Consider the following 19,482-nt stretch of genomic DNA (forward strand, 5'->3'; position numbering starts at 1 on the left):
GGAAAATGTCTTAAAACAGAAATGATACCTTATCCATAAGAGAAAATTAGTTCAAATTATAGCAGTTTTCTTATTAGAAACTATGGAGGTCCCAAGGAAGCGACACAACATTCTTCAAGTACTAAAAGAAAACTGTCAACACAAAATCCTATATCCAGTGAAAACATCCTTCAAGAATGAAAGGGAATTCACTAAAGGAAAGCTAAGAGTGTAACAGAGCGTAGCAGGGCAGCCCTTAGCACACAGACGTTACTGTGGATCATTACTCCATACTGTTACCAGGCAACGGGTCCTGCTCAGCCATTGGCCAGCACCACAGTGGGCCCTTCCCACAAGCAACCATCAACGAGAGACCATTAGGGACTTGATTTAGCCAGCGGTCAGTAGGGTGGTGGTCATCAGGTGGAGAGTGAGGTAAGAGGTAGATGCTTGCCTTCTCCCCTGGGCCCTCCAGCCTGTTCCCTGGTCTTGGGCCAGTGGGTGATGGGGGACCAAGGAAACAGGGTGGGTACTGTGTCATCCAGGGCTCAAAAGCCCTCACCAAGGCCACCCAATAGCCTTGGCCCAGGCCTTTAGCAGTGTTGAACCTCTCCCCCATCCTCGTCTCTGTGACCTAATATCAGCAGCAGTTTGTGTGGGTCTCAGTCTGTGGGACCTGCCCCGCCCCCTCGGGCAGCCGGAGGAGCCTGAGAGCCAGTTAGTTTAGACATCTGGCTCCCTCAGTGATGGTAGCTGGGCAAGGTGTGGGAACCTGGCCCCAAGGGAGCTGCCAACTGAGATCTGCCTCCTGTTAGCCAGGACTGGGACCTTGGTGGCTGAAAGTTGTGCCTTGGGACCCTGCCCTTTCCTGTCAGGACAGAGAATAACATTTGTTTGGCAGAAACTTACAGGTACATTGTGACCTGACCGTGACCTGACTTCAAGAATAAAGGATCTGACACCCACAAGTTTGCCACAACTAGCCACACCCCTCCCTCACCTTTTCTATAAAAGGGCTTTGCTAAAAGCTTCCAGGGAGTTTGGGGGTTTTAAGACATGAGCCACCCATCTCCTGGCATGGCCCTGCAATAAATCTTTGTTCCAAACTCCAATGTTTTAGTATTGTTTGCCCTCAGTGTGTGTCAGACACTTGGGCTTGTTGTTTTCGGTAACAAAAGTAGTTATTACTGGCAGACCTACCTTTAAAAAAATGCCTGAAGAAGTTCTCTAAGCAAAACAAAATTATAAAAAGAAACCTTGAAACATTAGAAGAAAAAAAAAAAAAACCACTCAGCAAAAAGTGGGCAAATATAATACTCTTCCTTTTTCTTCTTGTGTTTTCTAAATTTTTGACAGTTGAAGCAAAAATTTTAACAATGTTACAGTTCTAAATGTAGGCAGAAGAAGTAGGAAATTTATATTTCAATAAGACTTTCTCTTTGTAAGAGAGCTTTCCCTAGATTTCTCAAAACATAAAAATTCTGGGAGTAATCATATATCAACCAACACCATTTCTGCATTATACTGACATCATTCTCTATCAATCACTTTTCAGGTGCTCAGCATCAAAGTGTTAGGTAATTAGTATAGGAAAAAGGAGTCCAAAATAGCAGTGGCAAAAAGACAAAGAAAGGGAAAAGCCTGCAAAAACGGAACAAAAGAATATCTGCCAACTGGAGAGAGAACCTCAGGTCAAACAAATAGGCCCCCTTCTTGGCTAGCCCAATTTGCATAGGGCAGGCTCAAGGTGGAGAGGAGACAAACATATAGAAGGAAGAAGCCAACACAGATTGAGGCCTCTCCTTTGGGGTCAGCCCGCCTTCATATCTCGAGGGTGTAATTTCCTTTCCTTGCCAAATAAAATTCTGAGCTGTAACTAAGCTGTAACACTGGTCTGCCATTTCAAATCTTTGCTGCGGCAAGACAGAACCAAGGAAATTTCACACTCCCCCGACATATCTGGTGCCGTTTCTTGGATTTAACCTGGCTGAAACAACCTCAGCTCAGCACTCACGAGGTGGAGGCTAAGCACAGCAGAAGCCCAACTCAGCAAAAGCTCTCTCTGTGGAAGCTGAACATGAAGAAACAGAAGTGACAAGAAGCCCAGCGTGCTGGAAACCAGGACAGCAAAAAACAAACTCAGCAGAAAGCTCACACAGCTCAGCCTCAGATTCCAGACCTCCAGTTAAGGTAGGAGGTACTCATCCCTATGGCTGGAAGGATATATGGCTAACAAAATCTTAATTCCTTTATAATCTCTCGTTTCTTGTTTCCTTGAACCCCCCACAGGCAAGCAGCAGTGGGTGCAACTGGGTGGCTCTGGCAGGGACTCCTCCCCAGTATGTCACAAAGGCTCTACTCTCTGCTACGCCCTGGTAGCTGTTGCCCAAGGGGGTGAGGGTTCTTCTGTCCTTAATCATCTTCGTGCCAAGGATCAGGCCAATGAAAACTGTGAGCACGGGTCAGGTATTTAGCAGACTTTCCGGCAGGTTATGAAGGGGATTCCTCAGCACATTTTTCCCGCTGCTTTTTCCTCCTGTCCTTCAGTTCCTCTCTCCAACTATCCCACTGCTTACAAAGTATTGGGCAGGTCATCATCTTTCCATTTCTGAAAATTGTGTTTGAAACTGTTTATACCTAAGATTGGGATTCAAGCCCACGTGGCAGGGACTCTGTGCTATGCGTAGTCACTTAGTCATATTCAACTGGGACTTGAGCCCAGCCAAAACCCATGGTGCCTGGTTTTAGGACCTACTGAAGCTCAGGCTCTTGATGTCTCATTGCCAAAAAAATTCAGTGACAGACACAGCGATAGGTAAGAGGTGGATTTGTTCAGATTCAGAGAGATGCACACTCCAAGAGTGGGCCATCACAGAGAGTGGGTGAGGCAGCCATGAAATGTGGTGTGGTTAGTTTTTTATGGGCTGGGTGAATGGGACGACCATTCCAACAATTGGGGAACCACTCACTCCTTGGTCTTTTTGATAGTGCCTTGGATGTGTCATGGAGCCTCTGGGTGTGTTGTTTAGCTTGCAGATTGAGGATCAAAGTTTAGTAGAATTTGACTTGTCTGCCATCTTGGACCCATTTGATTTTAATCGATTTATGTTATACCCTTGGGCTATGTCATTCTTTCAACAGTTGTGCCCTGGCCCCTCCCTCCTGTTTCATGCTCTTTTCCTGAGCTCAGTGTGGGCCCACAATGTTGCCTCTACAATCTTCTGGAGGGACAACCAGAAAACAACTGACCCTTGGAAGGGAAATACTATATACTATCCAATCCCTCTAGAGACTCAGGCCTTCATCTTCCATGTTTCTTACTATATGTGCAGCAACAGCATCTTTCCGTGAACCCGCTAAGGCAGGTGACAGGCACACAATGCCTGCTAAAAGTCCATCTGTTGGTGGCATCCCTTCAAGGGCAATTGGGCTTCCAGGGATAATGTTTGCCTCTTTGGGAGTTAGCCCTTCAGGCCATTTGGACCCAAACCCTCACCACCCTTCTCCTAAAGTTACAAACATACCCCCAGATCAAATCTCCACTCCACTTTTATGGAACATCTGGTCTGTTGCTTCTTATCAATTTGTTCTTAAGCCTAACTAACTCCTACTACTAGGACCCTGCCCCCTTGTAGGCAACATTGCTTATTATTAAAATACTCTTAATGCCCCTACAGGACCAGATAACCCACTCCTATGTCATTACTTCTGTTATTACCTAAAATGAAAGTGAAACAAAGTGAAAGTGAAGTCACTCAGTCATGTCCGACTCTTTGCGACCCCATGGACTGTAGAGTACTGGAGTGGGTTGCCATTTTCCTTCTCCAGGGGATCTTCCCAACCCAGGGATCAAACCCTGGTCACCCGCATTCCAGGCAGACGCTTTAACCTCTGAGCCACCAGGGAAGCTCACCTAAAATGGGTCTATGACAATAAAATGTTTACCATTGGAAACACCCTAAACTACTCTTATGGGAGGGCTAAGGAAAGAAATCTGACTTACATTCCCTCAGAGCAATAAGAAGATAAGGAGGTTCCCAGTCTCAGGGCACAGGCTTAGATTGCTTTACATCATGGTATCTATTCCCATCCATGATGGACAAACCGGCAATGAGTTAAGATTACACCCCTTAATCCTACCCAGCATTAGTCACACTGGAGACCTTGGGGATGCCCAACTCCAGCCTGGGGGTCCCAGGAGGTCAACCTGCCTTGACCTGCCTATTAGGGGAAGCACACTGACTGAAACCGCCCACCCTGGCCAGGCACCATAGTAACCATTTGCGTGAATTGTTTCGTGACAGGAGGTCCTGGTAAGGAACATGGAACTAATAAGTCACCACCAACTGGAAGAGTTCGGGAAAGGTCAAAAGGAGACACCACATGTCCGACCACCTCCCAGAATCCTTCCTGGCATCCATCTTGGCTGAACAAGGCATGCACCACCAGGAAGGACTCTGAGTCACAATGATTGGCTAAAGACAACCTGGAAATTAATCCTATCAACATAAAACTGCAACATAAGAACTTATCAACATTAAGACTGCAAGCCACATGGCAGAGCAGTTCTCCTGGGTTCCCTTACCCTAGTGCTCTCTGCCCAGGTGCACTTTCCCAAGAAAATCTCTTGCTTTGTCAGCACATGTGTCTCCTTGGACAATTCATTTCTGAGTGTTAGATAAGAGCCCTGGAAGGGGTCCCTCCTCCTGCAACATGCCTAGGGATCTGTTCCCTGGGAGGTTGTCACGCCTCACCCTGCTAGGGGATTCACCCAGCGTAGGATCCCAGGAGGTCAACCTGCCTCCTGTCCTCGGGAGGTTATCACACCTCAACCTGCTTGGGAATCCACCAGTCCAGGGAAGTCAATATGCCTTGACCTGCCCAGGGTTTTGAGCTCCAAGAGGCTGTCATGCCTCAATCTGCCTGGGGATCGCACCCTGACCTGGGGACGCCTGGCTCTCAGGCTGCAACAGTCCTGGGTAGGATAAGCTTCAGAAAGACTCACCCCTAAGGAAGTCCACCCATGGAATAGAAGGAAGCCTGTTACTGTGGGACTGTGCTGAGTCTCAGCAATAACTCAGGAGCCCAACAAGAACCACATTGCCTTTCTGGAAAGTCTAAAAGAGGCCCTCCAAAAGTTTACCAGTCTGGACTTAGACTCTTACAAGGGACAGGTGATTTTAAAGGACAAATTCCTGTCCCAATGTGCATCAGACATCAGGATAAAGTTACAACAGCTATAGCAGCTGGACTCTGCTGCCTCTTTAGATGAGATGGTCCAGACAGCCACCAATAACATAACAGAGAACAGGAGAGGGAAGCCAAGGCCCAGGAAAGGGAGAGAATGAAAGAGACAAGCCATGCCCAGATGCTGGCCACCCTCCAGGGAAGCCCTATGGCAAACCCCAAGTCCTTGAAGGACAAGGCATGAGACAAATCCCTAATCTGTAGACAGGCAGGACATTGGGCCAAAGAGTATTCAAACCGTGGTGAGTCTCCTAAAATGGCTTGCTACAAATGCCATCAATTGGGACATTGGGCGGCACTTTGCCCTTGGGACCCAAGAGCCTCAAGGTCAAGTGCCAAGCCTTCCCTCACAATGGTTCAACAGGACTGAAGCACCCTGCTCCAGCCAGCCCGCCTGCCACAGATAACCATCAACAGGGATGAAACCAAGAGTGCAACTGGATGTGGCAGATAGGTCCAAGAATTTCTTGGTTGACACAGGGGCTACCTACTCTTCCTGACCTCCTGTTCCAGAGCCTTCTCCTCCCAAACCTGTACGGTTTGGGGTGCTACAGGAAAAACAATTACAAAAAGATTCACCTGGGCACATCTTTGTTGCTGGGATGGGCAAATACTTTCCCACCAATTTCAGGGGGTCCCTAAGTGTCCTACTCCCTTATTGGGAAGAGATCTTTCCCTGCTTTTGAAATCTTGCAGCTATTGCAGTCCTGATGGAAGATGCTTTAAAACTCTCTCTTGGGGGCAAACTATTTTTACCAGCCACCAAGTGAAACAACTTTTTAATGGGAAAGGCCATTTATGGATGTCTGATCAAAGGATCCTCAGGTACCAAGTAGTACTGATGGAAAATCCAGGCCAAACTATAACCCCTTGTGAGGTTCTTAACCCAGCTACCCTCCAGCCTACCCCTGAGGGCTCTCTCCCCTTTCACTCTTGCCTAGAAACCTTGGACCATTGGGCAAAACCCTGAGAGGGATTGTCAGAAGCTCCTCTGACCAATCCTGAGGAAATCTGGTACACTGACAGAAGTAGCTTGGTCTTAGATGGGAAAAGAAGAGCTGGATATGAAGTAGCCTCCAATTTTGAGACCATAGAGGCTAATCCTTTGTCACCAGGTACTTCAGCCCAATTGGCTGAGCTCATAGCCCTGAGCTTTAGAGCTGGGAAAAGGAAAAAGAGTAGCCATTTACACTGACTCCAAGCATGCTTTTCTGGTGCTACAGGCACATGCTGCTATTGGAAAGAAAGAGGCCACTTGACCACCCGAGGGTCTCCAGTCAAGTAGAGTGACCAAATCCTTAGGTTCTTGGAGGCAGTCCATCTGCCCACTGAGGTTTCAGTCTCCCACTGTAAAGGACACCAAAAAGGGAGCACGGAAGTGGCACAAGGGAACCAAGCAGCCTATCAGGCAGCTAAGAGCAGCATTACAGAACAGTGACCTAACAGGGGTTGCCACCTTAGTTCCACAGACTTAATTTGCCAGAAACTCCTTCATATACTGAAGGTAAGACTCTTAAAGCTAAGAGTGAGAGCTTTTAAGAAGATCATATGGAATGGTTCCAAGAGGAGGGACTCTTTTCTGCCTGGGAAGCTCCAGTTGAAGTTGGTTATTATATCCCCTTATTTAGGGGAGAAAGCCCTCCAAAGATTACTAGAAAGGTCCTTCGGAGGAAAAGGCCTCCAAATAACCATAAGGCAAGTGGTCTCCTTTCATCCACTTGCCAATTAAACAACCCCTAAAGAGCTCAAAGACCTCAGCTGGCCCAGCCCACCCAATGGCATGGGACCTACCCAGGAGAGGACTGGCAGATGGACTTCACCCAGATTCCAGTTTCTCAAGGGTTTAAATACCTACTAGTCATGATAAACACATTCACAGGATGGATTGAAGGCTTTCCCACCTGGACTGAGAAGGCTGAGGAGGTGGTAAAAAACAATGCTCCATGAAATCATTCCAAGATTTGGTCTGCCCAGGTCATTACAAAGTGACAATGGGACATCATTTACTTCTAAGGTCACCCAAGGGGTCTCTAAAGCACTGGGCATTACTTAGTACCTCTATTGTGCCTGGAGGCCTCAGTCTTCAGGAAAAGTAGAAAGAGCCAACCAATTCTTAAAATCAGTGATAAAAAAGATAACCCAGGAGACCTCCCTGGGGTGGAAGGAGGCTTTACCAATAGCTCTCCTCTGCACCCCTATTACCCCTAAGGAACAGGTTGGTCTTAGTTCTTATGAGGTGTTATATGGAAGACCTTTGTTTATATCAATGACCTCTTCCTAGATCCAGAGGCTGACTCTCTGGTCTTATACCATGGCCATTGGGCAATTCCAACAGGATACACGCTTGTGGGGTGTCAAGCAGGACCCAAAAGATTCTAAAGAGCCACCACTATATGCTCCAGGGACTCAAGTCCTAATTAAAGTCTGGAAAGATGGGTCCCCAACGGCTCAACTCCAGCCCACATGGGAGGGCCCCTACCCTGTAATATTTTCTACCCCCACCACAGTTAAGATACCAGGGCACAACTCCTGGATTCACTATTCACAAGTCAAGCTGTGGAAGAAAACAGAGGAGGATGCTCAATACACCTGGGAGATCTCAGATGCCTATTTAGGACTACAAATGAGTGCCATTCTAATGAACACCCCCAAAATTAAGTTTCTGGGGACAAGATTTCTCAGGATAGCTCTAAAGAGCCAACACAGCTTGGAAGCGGCTGTACCCCAAAATTGACAGGAGATAGAGCTCCTGATCCCTGAACAAGGAGGGACTTGAGACATGTTGTTTCTGGTAAATACCTCCAGCCAAGTTAAAGAAAGTCACAGTTCTCAAGAAAAACATTCAGATCCTACAGGATCTCAAAGAATGAGCTGAAGCGTTCTTGGGGTGGCTACAATCTCTCTTTGGGGGATCCTTCTCCTGGCAAGGGTGAATTTGGAGTCGGCTAATATCCCTACTAATCCCTGTTATCACCATATTAATGCTGCTTGTGACTGCTCCATGTATTATCAGTTGTCTAACCTGTCTTGTCTCTGCCCAGGTCAACAAACTACAGTATGCAGTGCCAGTTCAACAAGGATATGTAAAACTACACCCAACCATGGAAAATATCACTCACCCTTAGATGGACACAGCTCTAAGGACTCTGAGGCTTGAGACTAGCAAGAGAGGGGGAGGCCCAATGCCCCTCGCCATCCCAGCTCAGCAGGAAGTAGCCAGAGAGACCTCAACGCCCCTACTCCCAGAGAAATGGGCCTCCCATCTCTTGGGGGCGGTGGGGGGGGGGGGAAGGTTAGGTAGTTAGAATAGGAAAAAGGAGTCCAAAGTGGCAGTGGCTAAAAGACAAAGAAAGGAAAAATCCTGCAAAAATGAAACAAAAGAATATCTGCAGACTGGAGTGAGAACTTCAGTTCTCACACACAAATACACCCTCTTCTTGGCTAGCCCAGTTTGCACAGGGCAGGCTCAAGGTAGGGAGGAGACAAGCGTGTAAAAGAAGCAAGCCAAGATGGATTGAGGCCTCTCCTTTGGGGTCAGTCCACCTTCATGCCTCAAGGGTGTACTTTCCTTTGCTTGCCAAATAAAACTCTGAGCTGTAACAGAGCTGTAACACTGGTCTGCCGTTTCAAATCTTTGCTGTGGCAAGACAGAACCGAGGAAATTTCACACTTCCCGACAAAAAAAAATGCAGAATAGACTGCATATGCCATCAACATTGGTGGCATTTTCTTTTTTGACCAGGTAACCAGGTATGATGTCATAGTCACAAAATATATGATGATACTTCTGTACAAAGATGGAGTCACAGATGTTCCAGTAACACAATTCAACAGTAGAGGATTCATGAAAAGCTAGTGTGAGATCCCAGCAACTTGTCTCAGTTCTATCTTGATAAGCTTTTTAAAATAAATTACTTAAAGCAAAGGTGGCTTTTACAGTTTGCAGATATCCTAAAACTCAATAAAAAAAAGGTAAGAAATCAAGATTCAAAACAGTCTTACAGGGAAGAAGTTCAAATCCAACAGGATAAAAGGTATATAGTATACATGCTCTGGTCTGAAATATTTAAGTTGACTTGCTATATTTTCCCAGGTTGCTGGAAAGATAACATCATTGTATTTCTTCTAATTTCATCCTCAATCTTTCCAAGGCCTTAAACGGAAAGAAAGTCAAACCACTAAAGGCTGTTTTCTCTAAAAGACTTCACAAATGTTACTTCCAGGAAAATGTTGATACACAGCGCAGGATTTCATAAAATGTCACCATTTTTTTTTAAAGCAATATAGTAAGACTTACATCCATGGTTTTCTTGAATTGTAAGCTCTTTTGTTTATGGGCAGCATCCATTATAAGCTCCGTCTGCAAAGAGAGCACAAGCACTATTAATAAAGATAATTATTAACGCCAGTTTACTTTGAGGGCTAAGTGTTTGACGTGGCTTACCTCGTTTAGTCCTCACACGACCCAGAAGGGTAGATGTGCTATTTATTATCACTCCCATTTCACAAATAAGGAGAGTGCAACACAGAAAGGCTGAACAATTTGCCTACCTTTGAACCTGGGTGGCCACCAGCCACTACTGAGAATCATGGATCACCTTAGCGTATTCTCATCAGTAAATCTGGAATCAAGAAACTTAGGCTTCAAGTGTTTGTCACTCAGTCATGTCTGACTCTTTGTGACCCTGCCAGGCTCCTCTGTTCATGGAATTCTCCAGGTAAGAAGATTGGAGGGAGTAGCATTCCCTTCTCCAGGAAATCTTTCTGGCTCAGGGATTGAACCCAGGTCTCCCACACTAGGCAGATTTTTTATCATCTGAGCCACCAGGGAAGGCTCGGGTTTCAAAAAGGGATTTTTAAAATATTGCTCATTTTAAAAGGGTTCTTTATTCTGTAAGCCTGCGTCAGCGCAGTTAGGGACTCAGAAACATTCACTTCTGTGGCATCTGTCAAAGGCACTCCCATCACAGGCAAGGAGCCCAGGCAGTATGAAGAGAAGAGATGTTTGTGGAACAGCTGATCAGTCCTACATTGTACACCATCTAATCCAGAAAGGTAAGCTACTTGGTTGAGATCACTTGGGAGCAATTTCTTTGCTGTGGCTGTGACAATACTTTTATTAGTCAAAGCAATGGGACTGATAATAAAAATGCAACTCTCAGACATAACATTGGGGTTCCCTGGTGGCTCAAATGGTAAAGAATCCACCTGCAATGCAGGAGACACAGGTTCAATCCCTGTGCTGGGAAGATTCCCTGGAGGAGGGCATGGCAACCCACTCCAGCATTCTTGCCTGGAGAATCCCCATGGACAGAGGAACCTGAGCTACAGTCCATGGGGTTGCAGAGTCAGACACGACTGAGACTGAGCACAGCCCAGACATAATGGCAGCTCCCACACTATTATGGGCTAAGTGACTTTCATGCATCACGATTGTGAGTACTCATCCCCATCCCCTGGGTAACCTCACCCAAGGTGATATTCTCAGCAAGTAGCAGAGTTGGGATTTGGGCACAGTCAGACTCCCGTGTCCTTGTTCCTAATCTTTACCCAAAACTACCATTATCCACATGATAGCCCTCTAAAATCAGATGGGTATATAAAAGCCAAGAAATGCAACAAAATGAGTTATGGCATTGCCCTTGTACAAAATTATATAATGCAAAATAATACTAAGAATATTAAAATATGTCTCTTTCTTCTGGAAAACTAAGTTTTTGTCCGTTACCATAATGCACAAATATGGATGGATTTTCAAGATATCTGGATATAAGTTTTGGGATGGTCTCACTTCAGATATGAACTTTGTAGAATATATGAAACTCCCTTGGGAGAGCCCCCAAGGGCCCCTCTGAGAACGAAGCACCCATCTCCCAGCCCAGCTGAAATGGAAGGACCAGGAGGTAACTAGGTTAAGGCTCCAAAGAAACGAAGTACAGAAACGTGACCCCACGGGGAAAGACTCACAGGCAGATCCCTGCCATTGCAGACAGAGAGCTGTGTGGCTCATGTGAGCACCTGTGTGCCTCTGTGACGAGGGCAGAGGACAAGAAACATTCATAATGTTTCTTGATTTCCCAGGCTCCACAGAGCAGATCAGTTAGCAATGCTGGTCTGTCCATGGTCCTTTCTAGTCCAAATTTACACAGTGCCATTCTTTCAGTTCAGGAGATGTTATTATTTTATAGTTTATGGCCCAAGCCAGGCCTCCTTATCTCCAAGTTCTACGTAACACCAGCATCATGCCTCTCATGTGGCTACAAAGTTCTATCATACTTCATGCCATTCTTCTCTCTGGCTTCAAGGATTCCTATATTTGTATATCAGCAGGATCTTAGCAGCAGTCTAGCTCTAACCTAACTGGTGTGGTCCCTGGAGCCCACAGAGTGCTATAGCTCAAGACCACTCAGTGACACCCAGTCCAGCTCTGTCTGCTGCCACCTTGATTTAAGTCTCCTCATGTCCACACTCACTTGTAAGGTGGCCTTTTCATGGTAACCCCAGTATGTCACGAGTCCTCTTTCAGGACTTGTATAGCATGCAAGATCTTAGTTCCCCAACTAGGGATCAAACCTGCGCCCCATGCAGTGGAAGCACAGAGCCTTAACCACTGGACCACCAGGGAGCCTCTTCCAGGGCTCCTTAGGGATGTTTTTCTTCTAGACTCATTCTTTCTGTTTAGACTGACTCTTGTGGAAATTTGATTATGTTTTATCAGTAACACAAAATAGCGCAAAGCCACAGCCCTGCAAGCTATCAAGTGGGGAGAGGCAAGAGGAAGGGGAAAAGGAAGGGGAGATGTGTAATAATGGCCTGCAGTAAATTGCTGGCTGAGCTGCTGAATGGTCTGTTTGTCTGTTTACCTACACTCAGACTATACTCTGAAAACTGGAAGTGACAACCTATGTGACCAAGGAGGTTCCCTTCTTCGGAGCTTGCTCTCGACACAGGGCCTTCTGCCATGATCATCCTTGTCTTAGTTGAGACAGTAAAGCATAATGTAGGCACCAGAGGACAGAGTGATTGACCACGTGCTTCCTTTGTTCGGCTTAGGATGCTCTGGGCTGGGAAAGCACCTCAGCACCTAAAATGTCAAACCTCCTAAGCGTGGCTCCAAAGATCCCTCCCTGCCTGCCGCCTCCAGGGTTGAGAACGTTCTTTCTCTCTGCCCTCACTCATACCATCTTTCACTCTGTTGGCTTTAGCTTCAAGGTCACTGCCTCCAGGAGGCTCCCCAGACCTACCAGTTAGGTTAGGTGTGCCCACTGCAGGTTCGGCTGGCAGCTTCACTTCCTTATCTTTTAAGGCTCATTCCACTGACATGATCACTGTCACATCAGTCTCTCTGGCCCAGCTCTATGCTCTGGGGGAGGGATGGCCACGGCCGCATTTGTCACCACCCTCAGAAAACTAGTTCTATAAGCTGCTGCTGCTGCTAAGTTGTATCAGTCATGTCCGACTCTGTGCGACCCCATAGATGGCAGCCCACCAGGTTCCCCCATCCCTGGGATTCTCCAGGCAAGAACACTGGAGTGGGTTGCCATTTCCTTCTCCAATGCATGAAAGTGAAAAGTGAAAAGGAAGTCGTTCAGTTGTGTCCAACTCTTCACGACCCATGGACTGCAGCCTTCCAGGCTCCTCCGTCCATGGGATTTTCCAGGCAAGAGTGCTGGAGTGGGTTTCCATTGCTTTCTCCTAGTTCTATAAACTAGTTCACTGAAAAGTTCTACCAGCCATACCTCCCCTGCCCCAGTTCACTAAAAGAAACCAACTGATCGATTTCCTTGATAAACAGAAATGGCTTAATTTCCAAGAAGTGAGAGACCAACGCGTGCAGGGTTTGACCAGTAGAAATGAGAAGTTAACACTGACACATATTCTCCAAGATTTTTTTTCAAAGTATCTAAATACAGAAGTGGAACAACCCATAGTTCATTGTGATACAAGTAACTGTAAATTTATGAATAAACTTTGGGCTTGGCAAAGAAAGCTCAGAAGCTGTTTTCCTGCTGTTGAGAGCACACAATGTGGGGAACTTTGATGACAGCAGTGGAATGAGCCCAGGCTCCACTGTTGCTTAAGAGAATTCAAAATAGTTCCAGCTGTGAGAACTTGGTCTTTGTAACTTGCTAGGAAGGGAAGTTTCAGAAGCCTTGCAAAATTAACAAAACTCTCCCTGAAACCAAGGGCACTTAAGACTGTGAGGAAACGAGTCTCTTCTCTTAGTGGAAATCATGTGTGCACAGACCCTGGCTGTCAAAGGCTGAAAAATTGTAAACCCTTTGGAGAACAGGCAGGGTTTGCAATGGCAGACAAAAAGAGTCTGAAAATCCAATAGATAGATGGGTGTAATACACATATACTTTGGGCCAGATGTGCCCCTCAAACCCGATACATGAACCTTGGATTTGTCTGAAAACACCCGACATAGTGTTCCTTAATTGTTAGTTTCTACCCTTCCTTCCAAAAAGAGGCACAGCTGTCAGGGCAGCTTATGAAATGACGGTATATGGAAGGTCGTCAGGCTCTTAAGATGCCTCCACCCACTCCAAATGTCAAGTGGCCACAAGGGAGGTTGGAATTAGACTCTGATTTAGAACCACAGGCCAAGTTGCTGGGATTGAGGCATGGGTAAAATCAGCTATTAACTGGATATACACACTGCGGACAATGACTTCCAGAGAGTAAAGGGCCAGGATGAAGAAAGGTCGCCAAGAAGTCCATGCAGAGCTGTCTGGAGAGACCTGGGTGGGTGTGTCCAAGTGCTACATAGGGAAGAGTTTATGTCTCACATGAAGTTCATGCCAACCTTGGAGACCAGATATTAAAAGAAAGTTCTGTGGGGACTTCCTTCGTGGCACAGTGGATAAGAATCTGCCCGCCTATGCAGGGACACAGGTTCGATACCTGGTCTGGGAAGATTCCTTGTGCCTTGGAGCAACTAAGCCCACGCACCACAACTACTGAGCCTGCGCCCTAGAGCCCTCGAGCTGCAACTACTGAGCCTGCGCCCTAGAGCCCTCGAGCTGTAACTACTGAGCCTGCGCCCTAGAGCCTCTGCTCGACAACGAGAGACGCCGCGGCCATGGGAAGCCCACACAACACAACTAGAGAAAAGCCCCTGCGGCGACAAAGACTGAGCACAGCCAAAAAAACCAAAGCTTTTAGGACCAAAACAGAAGGGAGACAGAACAGAGGCTGGTCTCGTCTAAGCAACACTTTAATATAAATCTGCACTTCTTGTCTTGATCCTTGTAACTTCCTAAATGTTCGCCAATTTTATTAACTCTTGTTCACTCCCACCTCCTGCCACATAATTGCCCAGAATATATCCCATCAAGGAAAAAGAGCCTGTATAACATCCGTTTTGAAGCCAAAAGGACTTGAATTTCGCGGGACCTCTGTATCCCTATTTGTAAAATAGGGCGGTTGGACTACATTCTGGTTTCCAGGGAGAACTGAGTCCCCTCCACTTCTTACCCATCCGTATCGCCTTGACCAGGATGAGGAATGTGAACTGAAAATCCACCACCTTGGATGTGCTAGACCCTTATGAAAACAGGGCTTCTCCTTTCCAGTCATAGTTTAAACAGTGGCAGCAGATAGAAAAAGAACAGGAAAGCAAGCTGGACCTCTGATTCTCACAACAAGTTAAAAAAGAACTGCTCTAGCATGTAAATGGGCACAGAGGCATCCCTGTCTAGACTGAGTGCCCACATGGTTCCCGATAAATAATCTCATAGGTTAAAAGATTAAAAGACGAGTGTGCGCGCTGGAGATTGGGAGCTGAGCTAAGGAGTTCAGTGAGAAAACAAGCCTGGAGTTTTCTGCTGGAAGAAAGGCAACATCTTAATACATGTAAGATATAACACATAAACCCAACCCAACCACATAAACCATGTAACACATAAATCTAACCTTTTTCTGTAGTAACTTTTGCTTTTCCCGGAATTCTTCCATCTTCCTGGCTTCTTCTCTGAGAGTCTGGGCAAGGTGAATGTGACTTTGTGCCACATTGTCTACTTCTGCAAAAAGAATTTAAAAAAAACAAAACCCTACATGTCTGAATTCAAATCAAAGAAACCATATAAAAAGTTAAAATACAGACAGAATTCTTGGGCACGTGGTAAAGTTAACCTGCTTCACTTGGTCACCAATATTTATTAAGCCCCTCCACATACCCAGCATTGCCCTGACCACTACAACCAAGCCAGCAAACCTTTAGTTTAGCTTTCCACCACTAGCTGCACTAACCTAGTGTATACCCAAGGCAGGGGAGAAGCTCATAGAGCTTGCATGCTAGCACACATTACTAAACTCACTGCAATTTCAAATTCAATCCTATTTCTCAGTACATGACTCTAAGGTTCTTGCCATCTCTAACATCTCATGAGCCTGTAAGAAATTTCTCTCTGGATAGAATGATTATTGGTATTTTTCCCTTTATTTTCTGAGAACTTTGTAAAGAGCATGACTTACCTTTCTAATAAAAGAACTGAAATTTTTATTTTTCTTGTTCCAAGGATACAAATTATAGATGGCATTAAAGATAGAAAGATTGACAGATATGACCTAAGAAAAAATTTTAAACTTGTGTGTGTCAAAATAACTTAGAATAAGGTTAGAAGAGACACAAAAAACTAGAAAAAAAATTGCAATTTACGCAACAGAGTAAACAGCTATATTAAAAGAACTTCAAATCAAAATAAATATATATATTCCAGGATTTTAAAATGGTTAAAGAGCATGAAATTTTTAAAAAGATTGGCAAAAATGGCCAGTTAACATTTGAAAACATATTCAGCCTTAAAACTACTGAAAAAAAAACCAACACAAAATTTTTAAAATTCAGAAATATATCACTTTTTATCCTTCAGTTTGGAAAAAAAGTGTTAAAGTTCGAACATTCTTGGTATTGGCAAGTGCGGGAAAAAAACAGTACTGTGGGTGGGGGGAAATTTACCACTTTTCAAGAAAAAATGTGGCATTTTGTAGAATAAAAAATGTTAATATAAGAATGAGGCAGATCTATATGAAATGAAATGGAAAGATATCTAGCACCACTCAACTAGCTACAGAAACATGTTAAGCACATAGTGTGCCATGTTAAAGTTCTTAGCTTGGAGGCACTAAGAACAGAAAATTTAAAGGCCTTAAACTCTGAGTCACAGGCCCAGGGAATGCTAGAAATGGACAGGACCCCCTGAAGACCAGTGCCAGGGCCTCACCCTAGATTCCCAGTGTGAGAACCACTGCCTGAAATGAGTCAAACGCACATCATGAAGTATGGGTGTAGACAGTTCTCCAACTCATTTCAACTCTGAAGGGCTATTTATCACCAAGTTGCTCTTTTTTTTTTTTTTAAACCAGTATGAGCTGTTCAAGTTAAAACGCAGCTGTGATGACAAACACAGAGCTCACCAAGGACAGCAAATGCATTTTTAAGGAATCACTTACGCTGCTTGAAGACTTCAAGGGCTCGCTTCAGGGTGCTAAAAAAAATAAAAGCACATGTGTAGCTTCAGTTCTGAAAATTGGCTGTACAACCTTACTATAATGCCACTGCATGTTTCTCCCAGCCCACATCTTAACTGATAGACTGTGATCTGATCTTTGCCCATGAGCTTGAGAAGACAACAAAAGATCAATGCTTCCTCAGTCCAGTTTCCTCTCTATTGCCCCTCAGTCCCAGGCCCAAGCATCATAAATGCTTTACTGTTCATCTGGGAGGAGCCAGATGCCAAAATTCTTTATGCTTCATTGTCCCCAAGGATGATATAGGAGTTATGATCCATTTCTCATAAGGATACAAAATATTCTTTAAAGTATGATAATTAGAAATATGGATGTTGTTTTTGTTGTTCAGTTGCTAAGTCATGTCCGACTCTTTGCAACCCCATGGGCTGCAGCACGCCAGGCTTCCCTGTCTTTCACTGTCTTCCAGAGTTTGCTCAGATTCACATCCATTGAGTTGGTGAAGCTATCTAACCATCTCATCCTCTGTTGCCCTCTTCTCCATTTGCTTCAGTCTTTCCCAGCACTAGGGTCTTTGCCAACGAGTTGGCTCTTTGCATCAGGTGGCCAAAGTATTGGAGTTTCAGCATCAGTCCTTCCAATGAATATTCAGGGTTGATTTCCTTTAGGATTAACTGGTTTGATCTCCTTGCAGTCCAAGGGACTCTCAAGAGTCTTCTCCAGCATCACAGTTTGAAAGCATCAATTCTTCAGCATTCTTTATGGTCCAGCTCTCACATCCATACATGACTACTGGAAAAACCATAGCTTTGACTAGAAAGACCTTTGGTTGCAAAGTGATGTCTCTGCTTTTAAATACAGTGTTTCAGTTTGTGATAGCTTTCCTTCCAAGGAGCAAGCGTCTTTTAAGTTCATGGCCTTTATTTCATCCACGGTGAAATAAAATCTGTCACTGCTTCCACTTTTTCCCCTTCTATTTGCCATGAAGTGATGGGACCAGATGCCATGATCTTAGTTTTTTGAATGTTGAGTTTTAAGCCAGTTTTTCCACTCTCCTCTTTCACTCTCATCAAGAGGCCCTTTAATTCCTCTTCACTTCCTGCCATGGTGTCATCTGCATGTCTGAGGCTGCTGATATTTCTCCCAGCAATCTTGATTCCAGCTTGTGATTCATCCAGCCCCAAATATGGATAAAAGCCAATAAAAGAGGGATTCAAACTATGATTCCCAACCACTTCCTTTTTCATCCATTCTTCAGTCCTCATATGCTTATTTCACATAAACTACGGGCCGGGCATGGTGTCAGATGTTGGTGATTCAGTGGTGCAAGACAGACATGGCCATAGACTTCAGAGTCTCAACGGAAGAGACAGTCGTGAACACAGTGTTCTATCACAGAAGAACGAACTACCACAGACTTAGCAGCTTAAAACAAGACACATTTCTTACTTCACAGTTTCTGTGAGGAAGACCATGACTCATTGTTCATACCTTCTCTCAATCTCCTCCCTTCTCTCCCTCATAACCCACGGCTCCTCCTCCTTTATAGCTCCCCTTGCCCGTGGTTTTAGTTCTTCCCGTCCTACAATTCCTTAACAAGCTTCCTTTTGAGGTGAAGTGGCTCTCGGGTTTCTCTTGCTCATCGCCACCCTCACGAATGCAGACCTCACTGGGATCACTCCAGGCACTCAAGAAGAAATGGGACTAAGTGTAGTCATGGTCCCAGCCCTAAGCCACAACAGCGTAGGATCATGGATTGTATTCTACACATATACATGTAGGTGGCAAGTGCTGCTATTTTATAAACTAAAAAGCCTTGGATCTTTCAGCTGGCCTCTTCTTCTTCTTCTTCTTTTTTTTTTTTTTTTTTGGCCCCTTCTTTTTAACTACACCTCATTTTTCCCATTCTGTTTATTTATCTTCAAACAAAAAGTCCTTATGTCTCCCTGCCTTTTCTCATATAAACATTCCCAATTATTACCAACACATCAAGCAGAAAAACATTAACTGCACAGTCTCTGTACACTTTCCCTGCCTTATGATACAATTTCTCAAGGAAAATGCACTAGAAAGTGTCTATATCTAAACAAATGCACAACGGGTCCAGTAAGATGCATGAGCCTCACTCAAGAGCAGATTTATGACTGAAATTAGTGAGAGAGAAAGCTGGTCTTGGCCTCAGATAGAACTGGAAGTCTTTTCCCACAATGAGCTGCAGAGCTGGAAAGTGGCAGAGATGAAGTCTGTTCAGAGTCTAAAATTTTTCCCCCACCCTAAGTGACTGGTTAAAAGGCCACTAAAAGAGCAGCCCAAACTCTCTTTAGTTTCTCATCAGCTTTGTTGTCCCACAACATCACTTCATTGCTGCTCCCGCGTTTAGATGGTGACAACAATCCAAGGTTTGAATGTGAACCTTGGGGATGGTGTTCTCACAATGTCCCTGCCCCCTCCTCCCAGGTGTTCTCCTTAACTGTGGGAAGAGAAAATATCCTGCCACTCTTACAAACACTTTGGCCTTAAACCCTAAAAGGGACCACCAGAAGCTATGAAGTCTCTCAAAGTGGTCAATGAGGTGGAAAAAATCCTACCTAGGCCCTGAACAAGCAAAGTCATGCACGTTCATTGAGGGCATCTTTCTAAAGAGCATCCTGGAGGTCACAAAACCAGAAGTACCTGAACAGCCTTTCACTTCAACCTTGGAATCATAGTCCGCAGGTCTCATATCCTATTCACCTTCCTCTCTGAGAAATTCTTAGAAGAAAAACTGACGAGCTTTTTTCA

General features: G+C 45.0%; 1 protein-coding gene across 2 annotated transcripts in view; it reads right to left on the minus strand.

Annotated features, from left to right (window-relative positions):
* PSTPIP2 (proline-serine-threonine phosphatase interacting protein 2) overlaps positions 1-19,482 on the minus strand; it is a 95,874-nt gene that overhangs the window by 14,499 nt on the left and 61,893 nt on the right. For both annotated transcript variants that reach the window (XM_052660240.1, XM_052660239.1), the window contains exons 4-6: positions 16,684-16,718; positions 15,145-15,251; positions 9,524-9,586 (exon numbers count right to left, since the gene is read on the minus strand). In XM_052660240.1, coding sequence (XP_052516200.1) covers positions 9,524-9,586; positions 15,145-15,251; positions 16,684-16,718 — 205 coding nt within the window. The remainder of the gene's footprint in view (positions 1-9,523; positions 9,587-15,144; positions 15,252-16,683; positions 16,719-19,482) is intronic.

This window comes from Budorcas taxicolor, chromosome 22 (genome assembly GCF_023091745.1).
Source record: "Budorcas taxicolor isolate Tak-1 chromosome 22, Takin1.1, whole genome shotgun sequence".
Taxonomy (NCBI): Eukaryota; Metazoa; Chordata; class Mammalia; order Artiodactyla; family Bovidae; genus Budorcas; species Budorcas taxicolor.